Here is a 19,071-nt window from a genome sequence, read left to right on the forward strand (position 1 = left end):
TGCCATTTTGGGGCTCAGCCCATCTGGTTTCCAGATCATTAATAAATTTATAATTCTTTACCACTTTTGACCTCATGCATTCCTCCTTCGGTGACCCTAACACTAAGTACCATTATTATCGGCATTTACATATGGAAACTGAGGCACAAAGCAGTCAATAAGTTTCCCAGAGCGGCACAGGTAGCAAATGGCAGAGCCAGGCTTCCACCTTAGCCACACTGGATCCTGAGTTCATGCTTATAACCATGACACTGGACATATAAGGTGTTAACAGAGCACAGAGCCACTCTGGAGACCAGAAAGATTTCACAGCAGAGGTAACTAAGAAGCAAGTCTTAGAGGAAGGGTGGGGAGTCCCTGAAGGAAGGTTGCGGTTGGGTATTCAAGGGTGTGGGGACAGCGTGTGTAACAGCCCAGAGGAAAGAAAGGGTGGCTCTTATTGGAAACTACACAGCTTGGTCTTGCCCTGTATAGTTCTTATTTTCCTGCTTGCCCCTTTAGGGCAAAGGTCATTGTTCTGAAATTCTACACCAAGTATCAAGCTGAAATTCATGCCTGCTGCCTTGACTTATCATGTCTGATAAGATAAAATGAACATGACTTCATAATGAGGAACTAAAATGTCAACACTTCTCTGGTTAACCATGTGAGAAATAAATTAGGCCATCAATTTTGTGAAAGCTCGGGCTGTTTTAATTTCATTATGGGGTGTGACAAGTAAGAAATAAGACTGTATTTTCCTTCTTTGGGAGATTAACTACTCAGCTTAATGAATTTCTTTTGTTTGATTTAAAATTATGCCTATTTACCAGTTTTCCAGTGAAAAGAACTAAAAGCTGTGGAATAAGAATTGTAGTCTCCTGCTTTTTCTTGGTTCTGGTGAATGAATCATTGACTCTTTATTCTGGGTTTTCTCTCTTCATTTAATCCTGTATTATGTGTTAAATGAATTGATTTGGCCTTAGAATAATAGAAAAATATGAGAAACACTTCAGGTAGAAATAGGTTAGCTAATAGGAAGACAGCTCTTAAAATTGTGATTGCTGTGGAGAGGAAATAAGTAAAAAACAATTTTAAGATGAACAATAAGTAGCCTGGTAGGGTAGCTCAGTTGGTTAGAGCATTGTCCTGATACCCTAAGGTTGTGTGTTCGATTCCCAGTCAGGGCACAAACAAGAATCAACCAGTGAATGCTTAAATAAGTAGAGCAACAAATCGATATTTCTTTTTCTCTCTCTAAAAAAAAAAAAAGATTAGCAATAAGCTCTAGGAAATCCTCTAAGTTTTTTTCAAATGGCCTTCATAAAAAGACTGCCACCTGCCACCTGTTTTTGTGTGTGTGTGTGTGTGTGTGTGTGTGTGTGTGTGTATGTATGCATGTGTGCACATGTGGGTGCACTTGCACACATGAACACCTTTGGAGGGTTAAGTATTCCCTATCCTCTCTGATATACATAAGCTGGGGTCTGTGTTTGAGGGCAGGAGTAGTTTCATATCTCTGCCTCATCCATTCAGTTTGATAGATGAAGGCGCTGATGCTTTGAAAGCACTGTATCAGGTCCCTATATCTGTATTTCCATTTAGTTTTCACAGCACTTTTGCATGTATTCTCCGTTGATCATACACTTACATTATTGTTCACCTATAATTTTCTTATCTTCTTACATTAATAGGCCAGCTACAAATGCATGCATATTGTGAAAACCCAGATATAGTGTTATGTGGGAATAAGAGTGATCTGGAAGACCAGCGAGCAGTGAAAGAGGAGGAGGCCAGAGGACTTGCAGAGAAATATGGGTGAGTATTTTTGTGGAGAAATCTAGAGAAAACATGTCCAATTTAAACATTAGCACACGAATAAATAACAAAAAAGATAAAAGCAAAAAATAGAAACAAAACACTCAGCTGTGGGCCTTAGGAGGTATCAGATATCTACTTTGCATGTTAATCCTATATAATAACACCCTAATATGCTAATTGACAGAACAGCAGAACAACAAGTCACTATGATGCACACTGACCACTAGGGGGCAGGCACTCAACGCAGGAGCTGCCCCCTGGTGGTCAGTGCACTCCCACAGGGGGAGCTCCGCTCAGCCAGAAGCAGGGCTCACGGCTGGCGAGCGCAGCGGCAGGGAGCGGGCCTAAGCGGGCAGGAGGACATCCCCCAGGGGTTCTGGACTGCGAGAGGGCGCAGGCCATGCTGAGGGACCCTCCCCCAGTGCACGAATGTTGTGCACCGGGCCTCTAGTATTATATAATAGTGGGGATCATAGAAAAAGTATTGGAGAAGGGCCTTTGTTCAGTTCTTCCGTCCCATTTTCTCAATCTCTTGGTGTTTGAAGAAAGACAGCGTTGAGGGTAGATGTCCTAATTTTGTAAGGCCTCCTTTACAAGATGCAAGTAGGTGCCCCCTGGGATAAGGACATCCTTTATGTTCAACAAGGACATTTCAAAGCCAGTTCATCTATTGCTGTAGAGAGCTCCAGCATACATGAGGGCCTTCTTGGCTTTGAAGTTTCTGTGCTGGGAGAGGAGTGTGAAGATCCCCTGTGGTTTAGGCTGTGCTTTTATGGAGAATCAACTAAAACTGTCTTCGTCCTTGAGCTCTGGGAAGAGGATCGTATAGCAGCAGCATTCATTGGACATAAAAGGAGGGGTCAGCCCTTTTTATTAAAGTGTCAAGGGCACCCTTACACAGGAATTTGTACTTTACTTTTTTTCTGCCTCAAAAAAAATGAGCACTCAAATGTATGTGTATTAATTACCCCTAATATTAGGGGGAGGCAGCCAGTGGGGTTGAGAAGGAAGGGGTGGAGAGAGGAGGAATGTGTGGTGTGGAGGGGTGAGGTCTATAGGGACGGTACCTGGCTAGTGGCTTTGGTTGTTAGAATCCAAAGAGGCCAGAGGAGGCCCTTTCCCTTCTCATTGTCTGAGCACGGCTGTGATCTTCCTGGGGCTGATGGAGGTTCAGAAAGCACTCAAGTGGGAGTCACACTGGGAAGAGAGTGCAAGGATAGGTTGGCCCCGTGGGAAGAGGCCAGAGGCTGCAAAGCTTTGAATACCACCTCAGGAGAGTGAAATTGGTTTCCTGGGGGACAGGGAGTTGCTGAAAGCCTTTGAGCACATGTCATCAGCACTTTTCCAGATCAGTCAGGGCGGGCGGGGGGTGGGGGGCGGTGAGGGGGGTCTGGGCAGGAGGAGAGGGGAGATGGAACAGGAGGAAAGACTGGAGACAGGGAGATTGCAGTGATCTGTGAAGTAGAGAGGGGCTGGATTTGTGGAAAAGGAAAAGGACTAAATCAGAGAAAATACACAGGGTCAGGGTCGGGCAGAACAGGATTTTACATCTTAAATCCAGCACCAGGAAGGGTGTGGTTCCCATCAACCAGGCTGGCTCACGCTGGTGTGGATCTGCAGTCAGATGTGGAGGTTTTCACTCAGGGTAGAGGGTGGGGAACCGTGTTAGAAGCACCTGGGGAGCTTTTAACAAATACTCATGTTCGGGCCTCGCCTCTGAGCTTCTGACATAATTGGTCTGGAGTGGTCTACCAGGCAGGGTTCCGTGAACAAACATACTTACAGAGGGGTTTGACTTATGCTCTCGTGGAGCTGGGTAGGCAGTCTCTGCCAGGGGTAGTTTCGTGTCTGATGCTGAAGCTCAAGGTCCAGAGGACAGGCAGTCAGGAAGGGAAGCTGGATCCACAGTGGGAGAGAGCAAGAAGCAGCCGGACCCACACTTACTGACCCAAACCTTGTCAGTCATCTGGGGCAGAGTTGGGATCGATTCCTTCTCCTCCGAGCTCCTTCAGCCCTTTGCTGGTTTCCTTGGTTCCTTCCACATCCTGCCTGAGCGCGAGGTTGCTTTCGGACTATGTGGAGAATCTGGGGATACAGGGATTGCCTCTGAACTGGGTGGCGTGGGTGTCCTGCAGCAGGCAGGGCTCTGCTCACCGAGCTAAACCCTCACACCTGGCCCAGGAGTCGGAGAAGCTGGAGGAGGAGCTAGGGGAAGATGGAGCAGGTGCAGGTCTGGCTGCTGGCTTATGCCAACGAGATGAGCCAGCAGGTAAGCAACAACGTGTGAGAGCTACAGAATAGCTTCTGCTTCACTTCCGTCCCCCAGATCTCTCTGTGGTCCGACCTACCTGGGAAGGGAATTCTGGGAAATGTCATTGACATATTCAAAGCCACCACAGGTGGGGGCCTGGACGTTGGTATCTTTCAAAGCTCTCCATGTGATTGCATGCACAGGGGTTGAGATATGCTCTCTTCCTCCCTTGAGAGGCACTCCTGTAATGTAGTGGGAGGGATCAGATACCACCAGAACACAGAATTGAAACTGGGAGCCATGTTGCAAGGGAGTGAGGAGGAAGTAAGTGATGAAGCAATGGAAACCACGGGCCTAGACCGTGCTTTTGAGAAGTGTGTTAGTAAAGGTCAAAAGAACAAAACCTAGGGCAGCCAGTGCAGTTAGCTACATCAAACAAGTATATTCTCAAGTCTGGGGCGGAGTCGGGATTGACTTCCTCCTCCTCCGAGCTTCTCCAGCCCTTTGCTGGTTTCCTTGGTTCATTCCATATCCTGCCTGAGCCTGAGGTTGCTTTCGGACTCTGTGGGGAATCTGGGGATACAGGGATTGCTTTTCATCTGTGCTCAGATTACAGGTTTGGGGAGTATTTTAAAGAGAGAGGCTCAATCGAAAGTTTCTGGATTGAATAAAGATGAGGAGAGATGGGATTAGCAGATAAGGGAATTGAAACTATTGGAGAAGAATGGAAAGGAATGAAAACAAAATTCCTTTAACATTTAGGAAGTATAGAGTATAGTTCTTTAGGCTGTGCCCTGCCCGGGAACTGAACTGTGACCTCCAGGCTCATGGGTCAATGCTCAACCACTGAGTCACACCAGCTGGGCATGACATATCTACATATCATTTGTATGTTGTCTGATAAATTTGCATTTTTGTTACTATTGTGCTGCCTTCTATCCTCAATTCATAAAAATAGATCAGTTTGCCCTAGCCAGTTTGGCTCAGTGGATAGAGCGTCGGCCTGCGGACTGAGGGGTCCCGGGTTCGATTCCAGTCAGGGGCATGTGCCTTGGTTGTGGGCACATCCCCAGTGGAGGTGTGGAGGAGGCAGCTGATTGATGTTTCTCTCTCATTGATGTTTCTAACTCTCTAACCCTCTCCCTTCCTCTCTATAAAAAATCAATAAAATATATTTTAAAAAAAATAGATCAGTGGTTCACAAGTGATTCTCTGAAATATACATTCAGAGAATGACACACTGTGTCTCAGAAAAGCTTTGCAAACCTAACAAAGGACGTGTTAAGTGCAAATACGGAACATACATCTGTGTGTGCTGGGACAAGGAAATCAGAGAATGAGAACTCCATGCAGCAGCCCGAAATGGAAAGAGCGAGCTGAATGCATGATGATGACTATCAGGAAATTTAGTTTTAGTAGACTAAGAATCCATTTATCCCTAATTTCCTGCAGAATCTTTTTTGCTATAGACTTGGTTAAATTGTAATATGATGTTCTTAAGCCACTTCCTAGCACAACAAAGTGGATTATTGGTAAACCAATCAAGTTCTTGTAGAACAAGTGCAAAACAATGCTTTGCAGTATGTTACATTGAATAATATTGTCATTGAAGTCAGAGGAGAGAACAAAATAGAGGTTTGTTCAAATTTTTAGTCCTACCAGTAAAAACTATTACAAGTCAACCTGTTGCTGAAACATTTTTAAGAACAGTTACAAAGCCCTGGCCTGTGTTTTTCAGTGGTTAGAGCATGACCCATGAACCAAGGCGTCGGGGGTTCAATTTCCTGGTCAAGGACCTGTACCTGGGTTTAGGATTCAATTCCCCACCCTGGGGACATGTGTGTGTGGGGGCAACCAATTGATGTCTCTCTCTCACATTCATATTTTTTTCTCCCTCTCTCCCTCCCTCCCTTTCACTCTCTCTAAAAGTCGATGGAAAAATATCCTCAGGTGAGGATTAACACACACACACACACACAGAATAGCCACAAAGTCAGTGACAAAGATAGCAGAAGAGAGCAGTATTGCCAACATTCCTCCTGTAGGTGACGCTGTCGGAGCTGACGCTTTAGTGTGCCTCAGAATCACCTGGGAGCTGTGTCCCGCCATTTCTGATTTTGGTAGATGCTGCTGCTGCTGCTGCTGGTTGAGGACGGCGAGAACCACTGGTGTCGATGCCAAGTTACTGTGAGGTGTGCCTGCTGGCAGATACTTTCCTGGACAAAATAGCTGGACAGAACACTTATGCCCAGAATAGAAAGCACTTGTCTACTGATACCGTGCATGGGTGAGGGTAACGTGCTCAGTGACTTCTCACTGGAAAATCTATGCTAAAAAGAAAAAGGATTTTTTTTTCCTCACACAGTTCATTGCGCCAGCTGTGATATAGATTGGGGGGGGGACACTAGGATTGGTATGGAGGGAGCACCAGCCTCAGTAGGCAAGCAAGGACCTTACTCTGGTTGCACCTAAATTCCTCCCACACTCTGCTTTACTTACAGAGGATAGTCGGTGGTCATTAGAAGACTTTGTCCTTGATTCAGAGTTGAGAATAATACAGAAAATTGTGAATGCGATGAGAGCATGATGATTGAATGTACATATTTCATGTGCTGTGCCAAGAAATAGGCAGCAAATGTTTAAACCTGAGATAACTGACATATAATACTGTATTAGTTTTTGGTGTACAATATAATGATTTGATGTGTGTATATATTGCAAAATGCTTACCAAAATAAGTGTAGTTAACACTCATCACCACATATAGCTACACTTTTTTTTTAGTGTGTGACAGGAACTTTTAAGGTTTATACTTTTAGGGGCTGCAAAATTAAAACAACTTGTTTTCCCACTGAAGGCTGTTGGCTATCGATGAGGAAGGTGCTCAAGAGTTTCTGGAATGAAGGATGACTTTAAAAACATATATTTACTGCATTAATAATATGAGTACAGACCATTTCTGGAATTTCAAGCGGTTTAGCTCAGCAGAACGCTCTGTGTCCATCTAGCCTGAACTAGAGGAAATGGGGTATAAATAGTCTGATCTCTAGTAGTTTGATGCTTTGCTAATTGGATGACATCCTTTCTTTGTTTGAGAAATAAATTAAGGATGTATCATTGGGTATGTTTTGAAACCACAAACATCAGCTGCAACTAAACACACAAGACAATTTCCAGAGCCCCACACAAGTCAGAACAGGATCTGGAGTTCATTTGGCACCATCTCCCAGGCTGGACAGTCCATACCCCAACCCTTTACTGCAGCGATTTTCAGCTGGTGTGCCACAGAATTTAAAACATGTAGTGCCTGACTATTTAGTTAGGAGCACTGACCTCTTTGATTGTCAAATAAAAAAGGACAACAGTCAACACAACAGTAGCCATTCTGTGGGAATGTCCTGTCTTGAGCCATAAATATAGGTCATATAACAGAGTTGCATCTAATTGGTTACATTGCATAATAAAGTTTCATCTGATTGGTTAATTCTTGGTACCAGAAATCTTTATATACAAGTATAGGCACCTTATTAAAAAAAAAAATTGTTTTGGAGCCAGGCTGGTATGGTTCAGTGGTTGAACATTGACCTCTCCCAGGAGATCATGGTTCAATTCCCATTCAGGGCACATGCCTGGGTTGTTGGCTCAGTCCCCAGTAGGAGGCATGTGGGAGGCAGCTGATTGATGATTCTCTCTCATCACTGATGTTTATATCTCTCCCTCTTCATTCCTCTCTGAAATCAATAAAAACATATTTAAAACAAATAAAAATAATTTTAAAAATCCCTTTGGAGTAAAAAGCGTAGGTAATTACTATCTTTTTTTGGTAAATTAGTAAAAATTATACCTATTTTTATTAGATCAGCAAAAAATATATTTTTTGGTGTGCCACAGAATTTTAGTAATTAGTTTACATGTGCCATGAGGTGAGAAAGGTTGAAAATTGCTTCTTGACTGTACTAGCTTATTCATTTAGCATCCAATAGATTATGAAAAGTATGAGACTTCCTTTCCTACTTTAGTGAAAAATTTCTCCATAATTTCTGATCCACATGTGAGCCAAATATCTAGAACCATTTGGGAGAATTATCAAATGCACTTGCTTTTATTTCTGAAAAATTCTGACTGGAAACTTGAATCTTCTGGGGTTTTTTGGAAATAAATAATAGAAAAGCAACCAGTTAGATGTGGGTCTTAATCTATGGCATGAGGTAGGGATATAGATATATCTTAGTGAAAAACCGGCAAGTGATAATGCTCCTCATTGATTTGAAGCTGTTTGCCATTTTGTTTATTTTATTTCATTTCATTTTTAAATTTGTGATTCATCTATTTTTTAAAATCAAACTAGATTGGTGTTCTGCATGTGTTCCAAATGGCCATTAAATGGTCATTTACAGATTGATATCACCATTAGCTGCACAGATTTTTTTTCCCAAACGTTTGGAGATACTGCTCCCTGGTAATGCTATATTAGCGCCACCATGTGGAGAGAAGGAACAATACTATTCTTTCTATGGTTAAAAAAAAAAGAATTGATCCTCTTGAATTTAAGATTACTAAACTTTTGCCTACCATATTTTAGGAAAAACAGAACATAATTTTTAGAGAAAACCTCATTAGATGAACATTTATTGAGCGTTTGCTGGATGCTAGGCTTGTGCTAAGCCCTTTACATGTATTATCTCATTGCCTCCTTACCATGACCCATGAGCCACGGTTACTCCTCTTTACAGATACAGGGAAGTGTTCAGATTAAGCACCTCAAATTCTTTCTAAAAGTCAACACCAAGAAGATATGCACATAAAAATATTATTAACTCCATCCACTAAACTTTCTATGCCCTTAAGACAAGCTGAGCAGTCCAGCTTTCAAATGTGAGCACAAGGCACATTTCTGTCTCTGAGGCATCATTTAATTACAGAAGGAAAGTCTTAGTTCGGGGTCTTCTCTATGGATCTCATCTGGTTTGCTTTTTGTCTGGCAGTTCAAAGAGCTGAGAGTGGAGTGAGCTCTAGTATTTTATTCCCGTAGAAACAAAACCCGTGTTGCCCTAATTGCTCGGAAGACTCCGAATGATCAGTCTAAAGATTTTCAGGTTGTTAACCTGACTCCTGGTCACATGACCTGAAGGTCCACAAAGGGCAGGAAAGTGTACTTTTAATTGAAGGGTATAAGTTTGTTACTTGCATTTGGGGTTATAAATCTAAACTTGTTTAATATTGTACATCTTGTTTAATATTGTACATCTCTTACTATGAGAGACTTGAAATATACATCTTAACTCATATACCCTGAAATACTACCGATCAAATATTTGCTTAAGTTAGTAAACATTAGACAGTAGCTCATAGCGCTGCTAGAGGCATCTGTCACTTATATTGTAGTATTAATAAAGCAAGGTCCATTTTGTGTCAGCACTTAGGGATGGCCACTTGGGGGAATGAGGTGTGTGAGGAGTGAAGGGAGGCAAATGCTTTGGAGCACTTTGGCTGGGACGGTAAGTCTGAGTGAACCATCCTGATGCAGGAAGGCCTGGTCCCAGATATCAAATTTAGTCAGGGGCACTGACCTCTTTTCCCTTAGATTGTCAAATTTTAAAAATGACAACAATCCAGCACAGCAATAGCCATCCAGTATGAATGCCCTGTCTTGAACCATAAATATACAGGCCAGATAATAAAGTTGCATCTTGGTCACATTGCATGATAAGTTTGCAGCTGATTGGCTAATTCTTGGTACCAGATATCCTTATATTTTGAAGAAAAAAGGGTAGCTAATTACTACTACTATTATTATTATTATTATTATTATTATTATTATTGCTTTAAAGTCAACTCACTTAATCCTTATAAGAAGATCCTGACATCTAGTTTTACAGATGAAGCAGCTGAGGCACAGAGATGAATAGCTTGCCAGTGTTACGCAGTTGGTAACAAGTGTTACTAGATTTGTCTCCAGGAAGCCTGACTCTAGAGGTTATGGCTCCTGACCATTGTTCAAATTGTCTGTAACTTCCACGCCTGGGTTTTCTAGTTTTTTAAAATACTTTCAACTATGTTGTTTCAGTTATGCCTTCAAAGTTACTACTAGGTAATATTCAGGAGCTGAAAGGGAAGAAACCATGGAAAGCAGAAAGAGCTTGAGGAAATTCCATTGGACGTTCCATGAGTTTGAGGACACTAGAGTTGGAAAGATGTTTATAATTGCATTTGTGCAAATTTTAAAAGTTAGATGTACATTATCATGACTAGTATTTACAAGAAGTTTACTGTTTGACTACATTGGGTTTTTTTTGTTTTGTTTTGTATTTTCAATTTCAGTCTATTATTCTTAGAGGGAGGGATGCATTTTTCAGTTGCCTTTCCATGAAACAGTATATTTCTAATGGCAACAGAGTGAGCAGGTCTTCCCCTTAAGTATACGAAATGTTCTGTAGACATTAAATGATTCTTCATGGGTATAACTGAGAAAGAACATAATGAAGAAAATGTAAGTATTTAAGTTTTGAGTCCTCTCAATCCTAAATTCAATTTCTGTAACAATGGCAACATCACAAACTCTCCCTCGGACTTAATTCAATAACGTCATAGGTACTTGAGGAATAATAATTTATTGAGTCCACATAAAGGGTGCTCTCTTAACACTTGGTAATCAAATACTGCATGAGACCAGGGAGTTAGAAAATACGTATTATCTTCATTTTGTGGATAAGGTGACAGATAAAGAGGGAGGAAAAAAGACTGACAGTAACCAAAGCGGTAGATAGGCAGTGGTTACAAAACCACTAAGACCATGTAATTCGCCTGGTAGGCCCTTCTCTGATCAAGATATTTTAGAGCCAGCATATGAAGGGCATGGGAGAATCATTGCAGCAACCATGTCTTGCAAAATTTAGAGATGGATAGAGAAATACTCAAATGAAATCGGAGTTTCTTACCCAGTTTTTAGAAGCTATACTAGAGCAGGAGAGAATTGCAGAGGTCAAGTTCTGCTCCTATAGGAAGCGTGCAGGAAGATAGCACCTTGGGGAATCCCAATGGAGAAATAGCCTTCTGTCCCTACACGTGAACACCCTAACGGCCTAACCTACTTGTGCTGACATGAGAAGCAGAACAGTTCTGCAAACATCTGTAAAAGCTCAAGAAGGTTTTAAAACTGTAAAAGTTCTCATGTGGAAGCTGCTTCTAGCCAGGAAATAAAACAAGAGTAACTGAAATTGTAGTCAGAGTCATTAATGTAGGCGTAAGATGCTAGGAGAACGCAGGAAAACAAAGACATTCTATAAGAAAAGTAATAGTGGACGATTTTAAAGTCCCTATAAATGTAAGAAATATTTTAATGAATTCAGTTGCAGGACTCTCTGAGGTGCTAAAACCGTTTTCTTTCGAAGTGTTTTACATCAGAGATCATTTTGGTCAGATTCCTTACTAAGTGGTAGAAATGAAATCAACAGTTTGAGGAAATACAACTTGATTATTATTTTCATGGCTTTATTAAGAAGCAGGAAGAATTTGGCAGTTGATTAATCCTGTGGTAAAGATTAATTCAAATGTATAAAGGGTGGCCACCAAGAGATTATGTGAAAAGCAACCTTATAGTTTTGAAATAATGCTTTGTGAGTTACTTAAAAAATTATACATATACCATAGGCCTTTGGATAACAAAATAAGCACACTTAAGATGGGTACCCTTGAGGAACTCTGAGATGCAGAATTCAGAATGTCTGCAGGTGGCTGGTGCAGGAAAACCACCCGGAATTGACCAGGCAATACAGCGTCTGGCAGACACAGCCAGCGACCTCTCATTTCTCTCTGATGCAGTCCCAGCTCTCCCTCCCATCCCCACCCCCCGCCATGTGCAGCAAGTAAAAGAGATTTACCTGTTTTGGAAATCCCCATATAATGTATGTAAGTTTGCAACCAGTAGAGCCTGTGACTAAGTTGGTTGCTGGAATCAAACAGCTGCGATCCCACTACCAGCTCTGTTCTTTTCTAGCATTGCGAATGGGGCAAGTTCCTTCGTCTTTCTGGGCCACAGTTTAATATTTGTAAAATGGGAATAAACACTTTCAGAAGTTTTACATCTCTATTAGGGATGCAGTGTTAATTATTTTATTTTATTGTTTTTTAACTTAAAAATAGTTTTATTGATTTTTTTAGGAAGGAAGAGGGAGAGAGGGAGAGCTAGCAAGCATCCATGGCTGCCTCCTGCACGCCCCCTATGAGGGGCCAGGGGTTGAGCCTGCAACCCAGCATGGCCCTGATCCGAAATTGAATGGACAGCCTTTTGGTGTGCGGGACGATGTCCAACCAATGAACCACACCGGCCAGGTCTTTTTCACTTTTTAATGTACCCTATGGCAGTAAAATGCTTTTGTTTTGTTAATTCTCACCTGAGGATATTTTTCCATTGATTTTTAGAGTGGAAGGGAGGGAGGGGGAGAGACAGAGGGAGAGAAACATCAGTGTGAGAGAGACACATCAATTGGTTACCTCCCCCTTGTGTCCCAACCAGAGCCGGGGATTGAGCCTGCAACCGAGGTCTGTACCTTTGATGGACATTGAACCCAGCACCCTTCAGCCTGCACATGGCTCTATCCACTGAGCCAAACCTGCCAGGGCAGTAAAATGCTTTTGTGGCCTGCACATTTGTTCTCTATTTTATAAGTTGAATTATCAAGGGCAAAGCCCACTGTCCTTTCCCTCTACACATCATTTTCTGAGTCGTCTCTCTGCCTTCCAGAATCCCCTACTTTGAAACTAGTGCTGCCAATGGGACGAACATAAGCGAAGCGATCGAGACGCTCCTGGACCTGATCATGAAGCGGATGGAGCGGTGCGTGGACAAGTCCTGGATTCCCGAAGGCGTGGTGCGGCCCAATGGCCACCCCTCTGCTGACCAGTTAAGTGAAGGAAAGCCGAAGGGGGCCTGCGGCTGTTGAAGAGTCAAGCGAGCTCCACAATGAGTTGAGTGGCCCGTGTCTGTAACCTCCTCTGTGGGTGACACGCGGCACAGAGAGGGATTGACGGGCATGGTGTGCAGACTCCTCACTATCCCGATTAGGCCAATCAATAAAGCATCCAGTTTTAAAATCAGTTTGCCGCAGCTTTTTACACATTTCTCTGAGATTCAGCCCGAGAGTTAGGAGGAATGTTGCACATAGCCAAAAGTGCCTTCTAAAACCTTACTTAGCCAATGGCAGTAGATCATTCAAGGATTCGGGATTTTGTAGCCACAGAAGCGTGCATTTATTGTGAAGAATGACTGAAGATATCGTCACCTGCCTTAACAGAGATCCGCCCAGTGTCTCACATTCGAGACCTTAGATGCAATTATAAAACTATCAGTCTTTAACCCAAATGGAAATATCTTACTTGTACTGTAGGTGGTGACCTTTTAAAACGCCTTGAATATTAAACCCCTTGAATATTAAACAAGAATATGCACAAACATTGGGTTCAGTGTCCTCAAATATTAATTCATGTAAGCATTCTCTTTAAAATGAGTATTGGACAAATGATGGCCACATCTCTAGACCCTGGATAAACTGGATCAATCAAGTATGTACTGACCGTGATTCTTGTTTGTGGGGAAGGGACTGGGTCTGAGGGCAGGGGTGGCTTACTATAGCATGAGCAACTGAAATGGGGCTGAATGCCCAGTGCGGCTGCTGTATTCCCATTGCTCTTAAGGTTTGATAGAAGGGACAGAGAACTAGATTGTCGTGGCTTTAGTTCACTGTGATCTTAGCATTTATCCTTGGCCTACACGTGGCCACATCTGAACATAGCTGGTGCTTATACTAAGTTGTTTGTCGTAAGTAAATATTTAGCTTCTTTTTCTTCATATTTGTAATGTTGGTCTGGTGTCCCCTTTCAATTGGCATGTGAACTACCAATCTTCTGTCTTCGCCATCAGGCTCTGGGTTGTTGATCTGTGCAACTTGTTTTATTTTTGCATTGGCGGAGTTGAAGGAATTTGTTCTTAATTATGTAAAACGTCCTTTTGCTATTTAGTGGACAATTTAATTTAAGTGGTTACATTTGCACTCCAGCTCAATATAAGGAAAATAAAGTGTTCTGCGGCCTGTATTCTTTACTGGGGTCAGGGGCATCTGTATTTGCTGGGTCTTGCCAAGGTCACGTATTCTTCTACGTTGCCAAAGTGTCTTTATACCCAACGAAAGATGGTTTTAAAATGTGCTTGGTGGCAGTTTATGAAGGTCAAAGGGGACAATTCTTATTTATTAAAGTGGTTTAAATAGATTAAAATTTCCAAAAAGTTGAATAACTATTTAGAGAACAACACATTATAATTTAAATAAATGTATTTACATAAAATAAATATAAATGTATGTTGTGGTAGCAGATGTTTGGCAAAGTGTAATTAGAAAAATACAACTCTTTTGGAAAGTAATTGCTTTTACATGATTATTTTCAAATGGCTTTTTCTTGAGTACCTATTCTGTTTTGTTTATTTTTGCCACAACTCCCTTAAAAAACTTAGCTGTGGTTACTAAGATGTTATGTATTTCTGTCCTTAATATGAGAACTTCTTTTACATCCTAAAGAAGCCATTGTGTCCTATGCATTTGAATTGTATATGCTGGTGAGGAAAGATTCAGACACTTCAGGGGCAGAGTCATGCTCACAGTGGTACCTTCTCAAGTGGCCATGTCAGTGGAGTAAATCATATTTTTACATTTACATATCAGGGAACATTTTATATGGTCTGTTTGTATAATTAAAAAGAAGATGATTTTGTATGTTTCTGTTTTTTTAAGAACCAAATGAGCAATTAGCCACAGATCCTATTGGCCTTAAACATAATATACAATTAAAAGATGTATACCTGATACAGTGCACATACATGAACTGTCTTTAATTATTGAAATAAATAAATTGTATTCTCTTTGGAAATTCATTGTTTAAGTTTGTTATTGAAGCGCCATATTTTTGTGAGTCAATGTATTTTTCTATTTATAAGTCTGTGTAAAAGTAAATTGTATCTTCAGTGAGTATTGTGCCAATTGAGCTTATAATAAAGCTAGAGGCCCAGTGCAAGAAATTTGTACATGGGATGTGTGTGTCCCTCAGCCCGGTCTGCACCCTCTCACAATCCGGGACCCCTTGGGGGAGGTCCTACTGCCAGCAGTCAGACATCCCTCTCGCAATCCAGGACCGCTGGCTCCTAACTGCTTGCCTGCCTGCCTGATCACCCCTAACCACTTGCCTGCCTGCCTGAACGCCCTGAACCACTCTGCCTGCCTGCCTCATTGCCCCTAACCACTCGCCTGTCTGCCTGATCACTCCTAACTACTCTGCCTGCCTGTCTGATTGCCCCTCACCACCTCTGCCTGCCTGCCTGATCACCCCTAACCGCCTCTGCCTCAGCCCCCACCGCCAAAGCTTCATCAGGAAGGATGTCCAGAATGATGTCTGGAAGGTCGATCAGCTGTCCGGTCTAATTAGCATATTACGCTTTTATTATTATAGATCGTGGTCTAGTCTCTCAAGTTCGTATATGAATGTAACTTCATTTCCCATCACATTGTTTCAAACCAGAGGCCACAGCACTAAAGGAAACCAAACCCAGGGGCACAATTTCCATCAGTTCCTTGCTGAGGGGCCAACCAAGACAACATGCTCTGGAGAAAGTAAGCCACATATGTTACATCAAACATATGTAGAGCACGTATCACGTGGGAAGTGTTGTACTAGCCCGTCTTAAATGAACTAAACAAGGATGGTAAGGGCCTGAACAAAGACCAAGTCTGAGAGATGGATTCAAGAGGCATTGGGGGATGTGAGGGCGATCTGGCTGCGACATCTGTCACCCCATTGATCGCCAGGGTTGATTCGGCTGATCTGGCTGGCTAGGCGGGTGTCCCCCTCCTCCCTCACCGATCCATGTGCGTCCCTCCCGAAGCTGCGCGCTCGGTCGAAGAGGACGACCTTCCCCCCCGAGGAGAGGACCGGTCTTCGGTCAAGGGTATACGAGTAGCTGCGCTCCCCTGCTAGAACCTCCAAACAAGCTCTCAAGAGGCATTGGGAAGGTTAGAGTAATTGATTGGATGAGGAGGGCATATGTGGGGAGATGGACTCTCTGACCTATTTCACTCACTCCTCGGCAGGTACCCTGGCTTTGGAGCAGTCAAATATGCTCCTGCCTCAGGAATATTAGCAGTTCTTTCTGTCTGGGTAGCTAGTCTTCCATATATCTGCACGGCTCTCTCTCTCACCCTTTAAAGGTGTTCTGTCACCTTGTCCAAAAGGATTTTACTGCCCACCTTCTATAAAATAGTAGTTGCTTCAATAAAATGTTAAGGGGGGGAAATAGTAGTTGCTCCCCCCGCCCCATGGCCCCAACCAGATTGTTACCTCCTGACCTGTTATCCAGCTGTGCTTTTGTACATGTTCTTCATCACCTCCTGGTATATCTTTATATTTGTCTCCATCTACTAAGATATAAGCTCCAAAATTGTTTTGCCACTACCCAGAAAAATGCCTGGTGCACATTAGATACTCAAATGGTTATTGGTTGATTGAATGAAGTACTTCAAAGGCAGCAAGGTCAAGTGAAAGAGTTTTCAAAATAGGAGTCACTGAATGTTCAAAGAGGGTAGCATTTGAAAATAAAAACAGCTTCAATAATATTTAGACATGGTCACATATAATAAATCCATATTGGTTTATTATGAGACAGGAAAACTGAGAAGTACATTCTGATCTTTTGAAGTTCATGTTAGGATAATCTATTTAAGAAATGTTTCATAAGGAATGCTTTGTTTGGCCTTTTTTTTAATTTTTTATAAATGGATCATCTCTATATGGTATCCCCAGGTCTTCTATTTTGAGAAAGCTGGCTATGTAATAGAGACTATATAACAGAAAAACTCCCACTATGCAGCACTTGAGTAGCTGGATAAAATATAACGAACAGCCCTGACCGGTTTGGCTCAGTGGGTAGAGTGTCGGCCTGCGGATTGAAGGGTCCCAGGTACAATTCCAGGCAAGGGCATGTACCTTGGATGCGGGCACATCTCCAGTAGGGGGTGTGCAGGAGGCACTGATCGATGTTTCTCTCTCATCGATGTTTCTAACTTTCTATTCCTCTCCCTTCCTCTCCGTAAAAAATCAATAAAATATATTTAAAAAAATATATAACGAACACATTATTTAAATGTACTGTTGACCTCTCACGAAAGTAAGGGAAGAAATACTGCCTTTCTTCACCCACAACTCAGACAACAGCAACCATAGCAGCAACAGAGGGAACTTACAACAACATGATTCTGAGTGTGTTTGGGTGTTGACAATATTAGTAATCGTGTTGCTTGGTTTTAATGCCAATATGCCATCAGGAGAGAGAGCTTTGGATCTGTTAGAAGTAGCGCGCTGGAGTGGAGAGCCACCTACCCCCAAACACACAAAGCCTGCGCCCAGTCTGTCTTAGTCTCCCCTGAGAATTTATAACCTCAAGTTATTACAAAGTTTTGAGGTTTGAGCTTATAAGTGTACTACTTTTTTTTTTTTTTCTGTGAGTATCTTAAAGCCAAGAAATTGATAAAAGAATTAACAATGTGATTTGTGGTTGATGATACCTCTGGTTTACCTGGTAGAAGCAGAGCAAAATCTTTTCAGAGGGAACATCTTCACTCAGACCTTACAGGATTCTTTAAAAAAAAATTATATATACATATATATGTGTGTGTGTGTGTATATATATGTATATATGTATATACACACACACACACACACACACACACATATATATATATATTTATTTCAGAGAAGAAGGGAGATGAGAGATAGAAACATCAATGATGAGAGAGAATCATTGATCGGCTGCCTCCTGCACACTGGGGACAGGCCCATAACCCAGGTGTGTGCCCTGACCAGGTTGATGCTCAACCACTGAGCCTGCTGGCCAGGCCTTACATGATTCTTATGGAAAACACCCTACTAAGCATGGACTCACAGTTTAAAATAACAACTCATTACTTCCCCAACCCCCAGCCTCAATAAACCAAAACCAGCAGGATTTGGTCATTAAGAACTTCAAGTAATATACTTATCAGATGGAGACCATAAAACAAAAATGTTTAAGAGAATCTATCCTAATATATAAAAAGCCAGGGTCGTCATGACCAAAACAACCAGATGGACGACCGAACAGCAGGCTGTGTTGGGTAACAAGGTCAGCAGGGGGGTTAGTGAGGGACGACCAAACGACTGAACAGCAGGCTGCGGGGGGCGACCAGGCTGGCAGGGGGGTTAGTGAGGGACGACCAACTGACTGACCAGCAGGCTGAATAAGGCGATCAGGCTGGCAGGCAGAGGCGGTTAGGGGTGATTAGGCTGGCAGGAGAGGCAGTTAGGGGCAGGCAGGCAGGCAGGCAGAGGTGGTTAGGGGTGATCAGGCCTGTAGGGGTGGCAGTTAGGGGCGATCAGGCTGGCAGGAGAGGCAGTTAGGGTCAGGCAGAGGCAGGAGTGATCAGGCTGGCGGGGGGGGGGGCAATTAGGGGCAATCAGGCAGGCAGGCAGGTGAGCAGTTAGGAGCCAGCGGTCCCAGATTGTGAGAGGGATGTCCCGGATTGGAGAGGGTGCATGCTGGGCTGAGGGGACCCCTCCCCTATGCACGAATTTCATGCACCGGGCCTCTAGTATATATATAAAAGCCGAGCAACCAGAACAGCGGAATAACTGGTTGCTATGACATGCACTGCAGTGGCCAACCAGCCCAATTTGGGCCCCGAGATCGGCCTCCTCCAACCACCCACAGCCCTCCCCCGCAGCTTGCCCCCCTGATAGGCCTCGATTGCTGGCCAGGCTGAGGGACCCCACCCATGCACGAATTCGTGCACCAGGCCTCTAGTTATAAACATAAAAGGAATTGAAACATCTGGGAAAAGAAGACATTATTAAAGATACAAGACTGGTTTGAATTAAAATAAATGACCTCACCTATGAAAAATATAGCCACTGATATTCAAAACTTAATGGTCAGACGTTAAATG

At 42.7% G+C, this 19,071-nt stretch overlaps 1 protein-coding gene across 3 annotated transcripts in view; it reads left to right on the forward strand.

Moving 5' to 3' along the window:
• RAB27A (RAB27A, member RAS oncogene family) overlaps window positions 1-14,968 on the forward strand; it is a 70,175-nt gene extending 55,207 nt beyond the window's left edge. For all 3 annotated transcript variants that reach the window (XM_081086569.1, XM_081086568.1, XM_081086567.1), the window contains 2 exons: window positions 1,674-1,797; window positions 12,795-14,968. In XM_081086569.1, the coding sequence (XP_080942695.1) occupies window positions 1,674-1,797; window positions 12,795-12,993 (323 nt within the window). In that variant the 3' untranslated portion in view covers window positions 12,994-14,968. The remainder of the gene's footprint in view (window positions 1-1,673; window positions 1,798-12,794) is intronic.
• Window positions 14,969-19,071: the final 4,103 nt, after the last annotated feature.

This window comes from Myotis nattereri (genome assembly GCF_964212035.1).
Source record: "Myotis nattereri genome assembly, chromosome: 1".
Taxonomy (NCBI): Eukaryota; Metazoa; Chordata; class Mammalia; order Chiroptera; family Vespertilionidae; genus Myotis; species Myotis nattereri.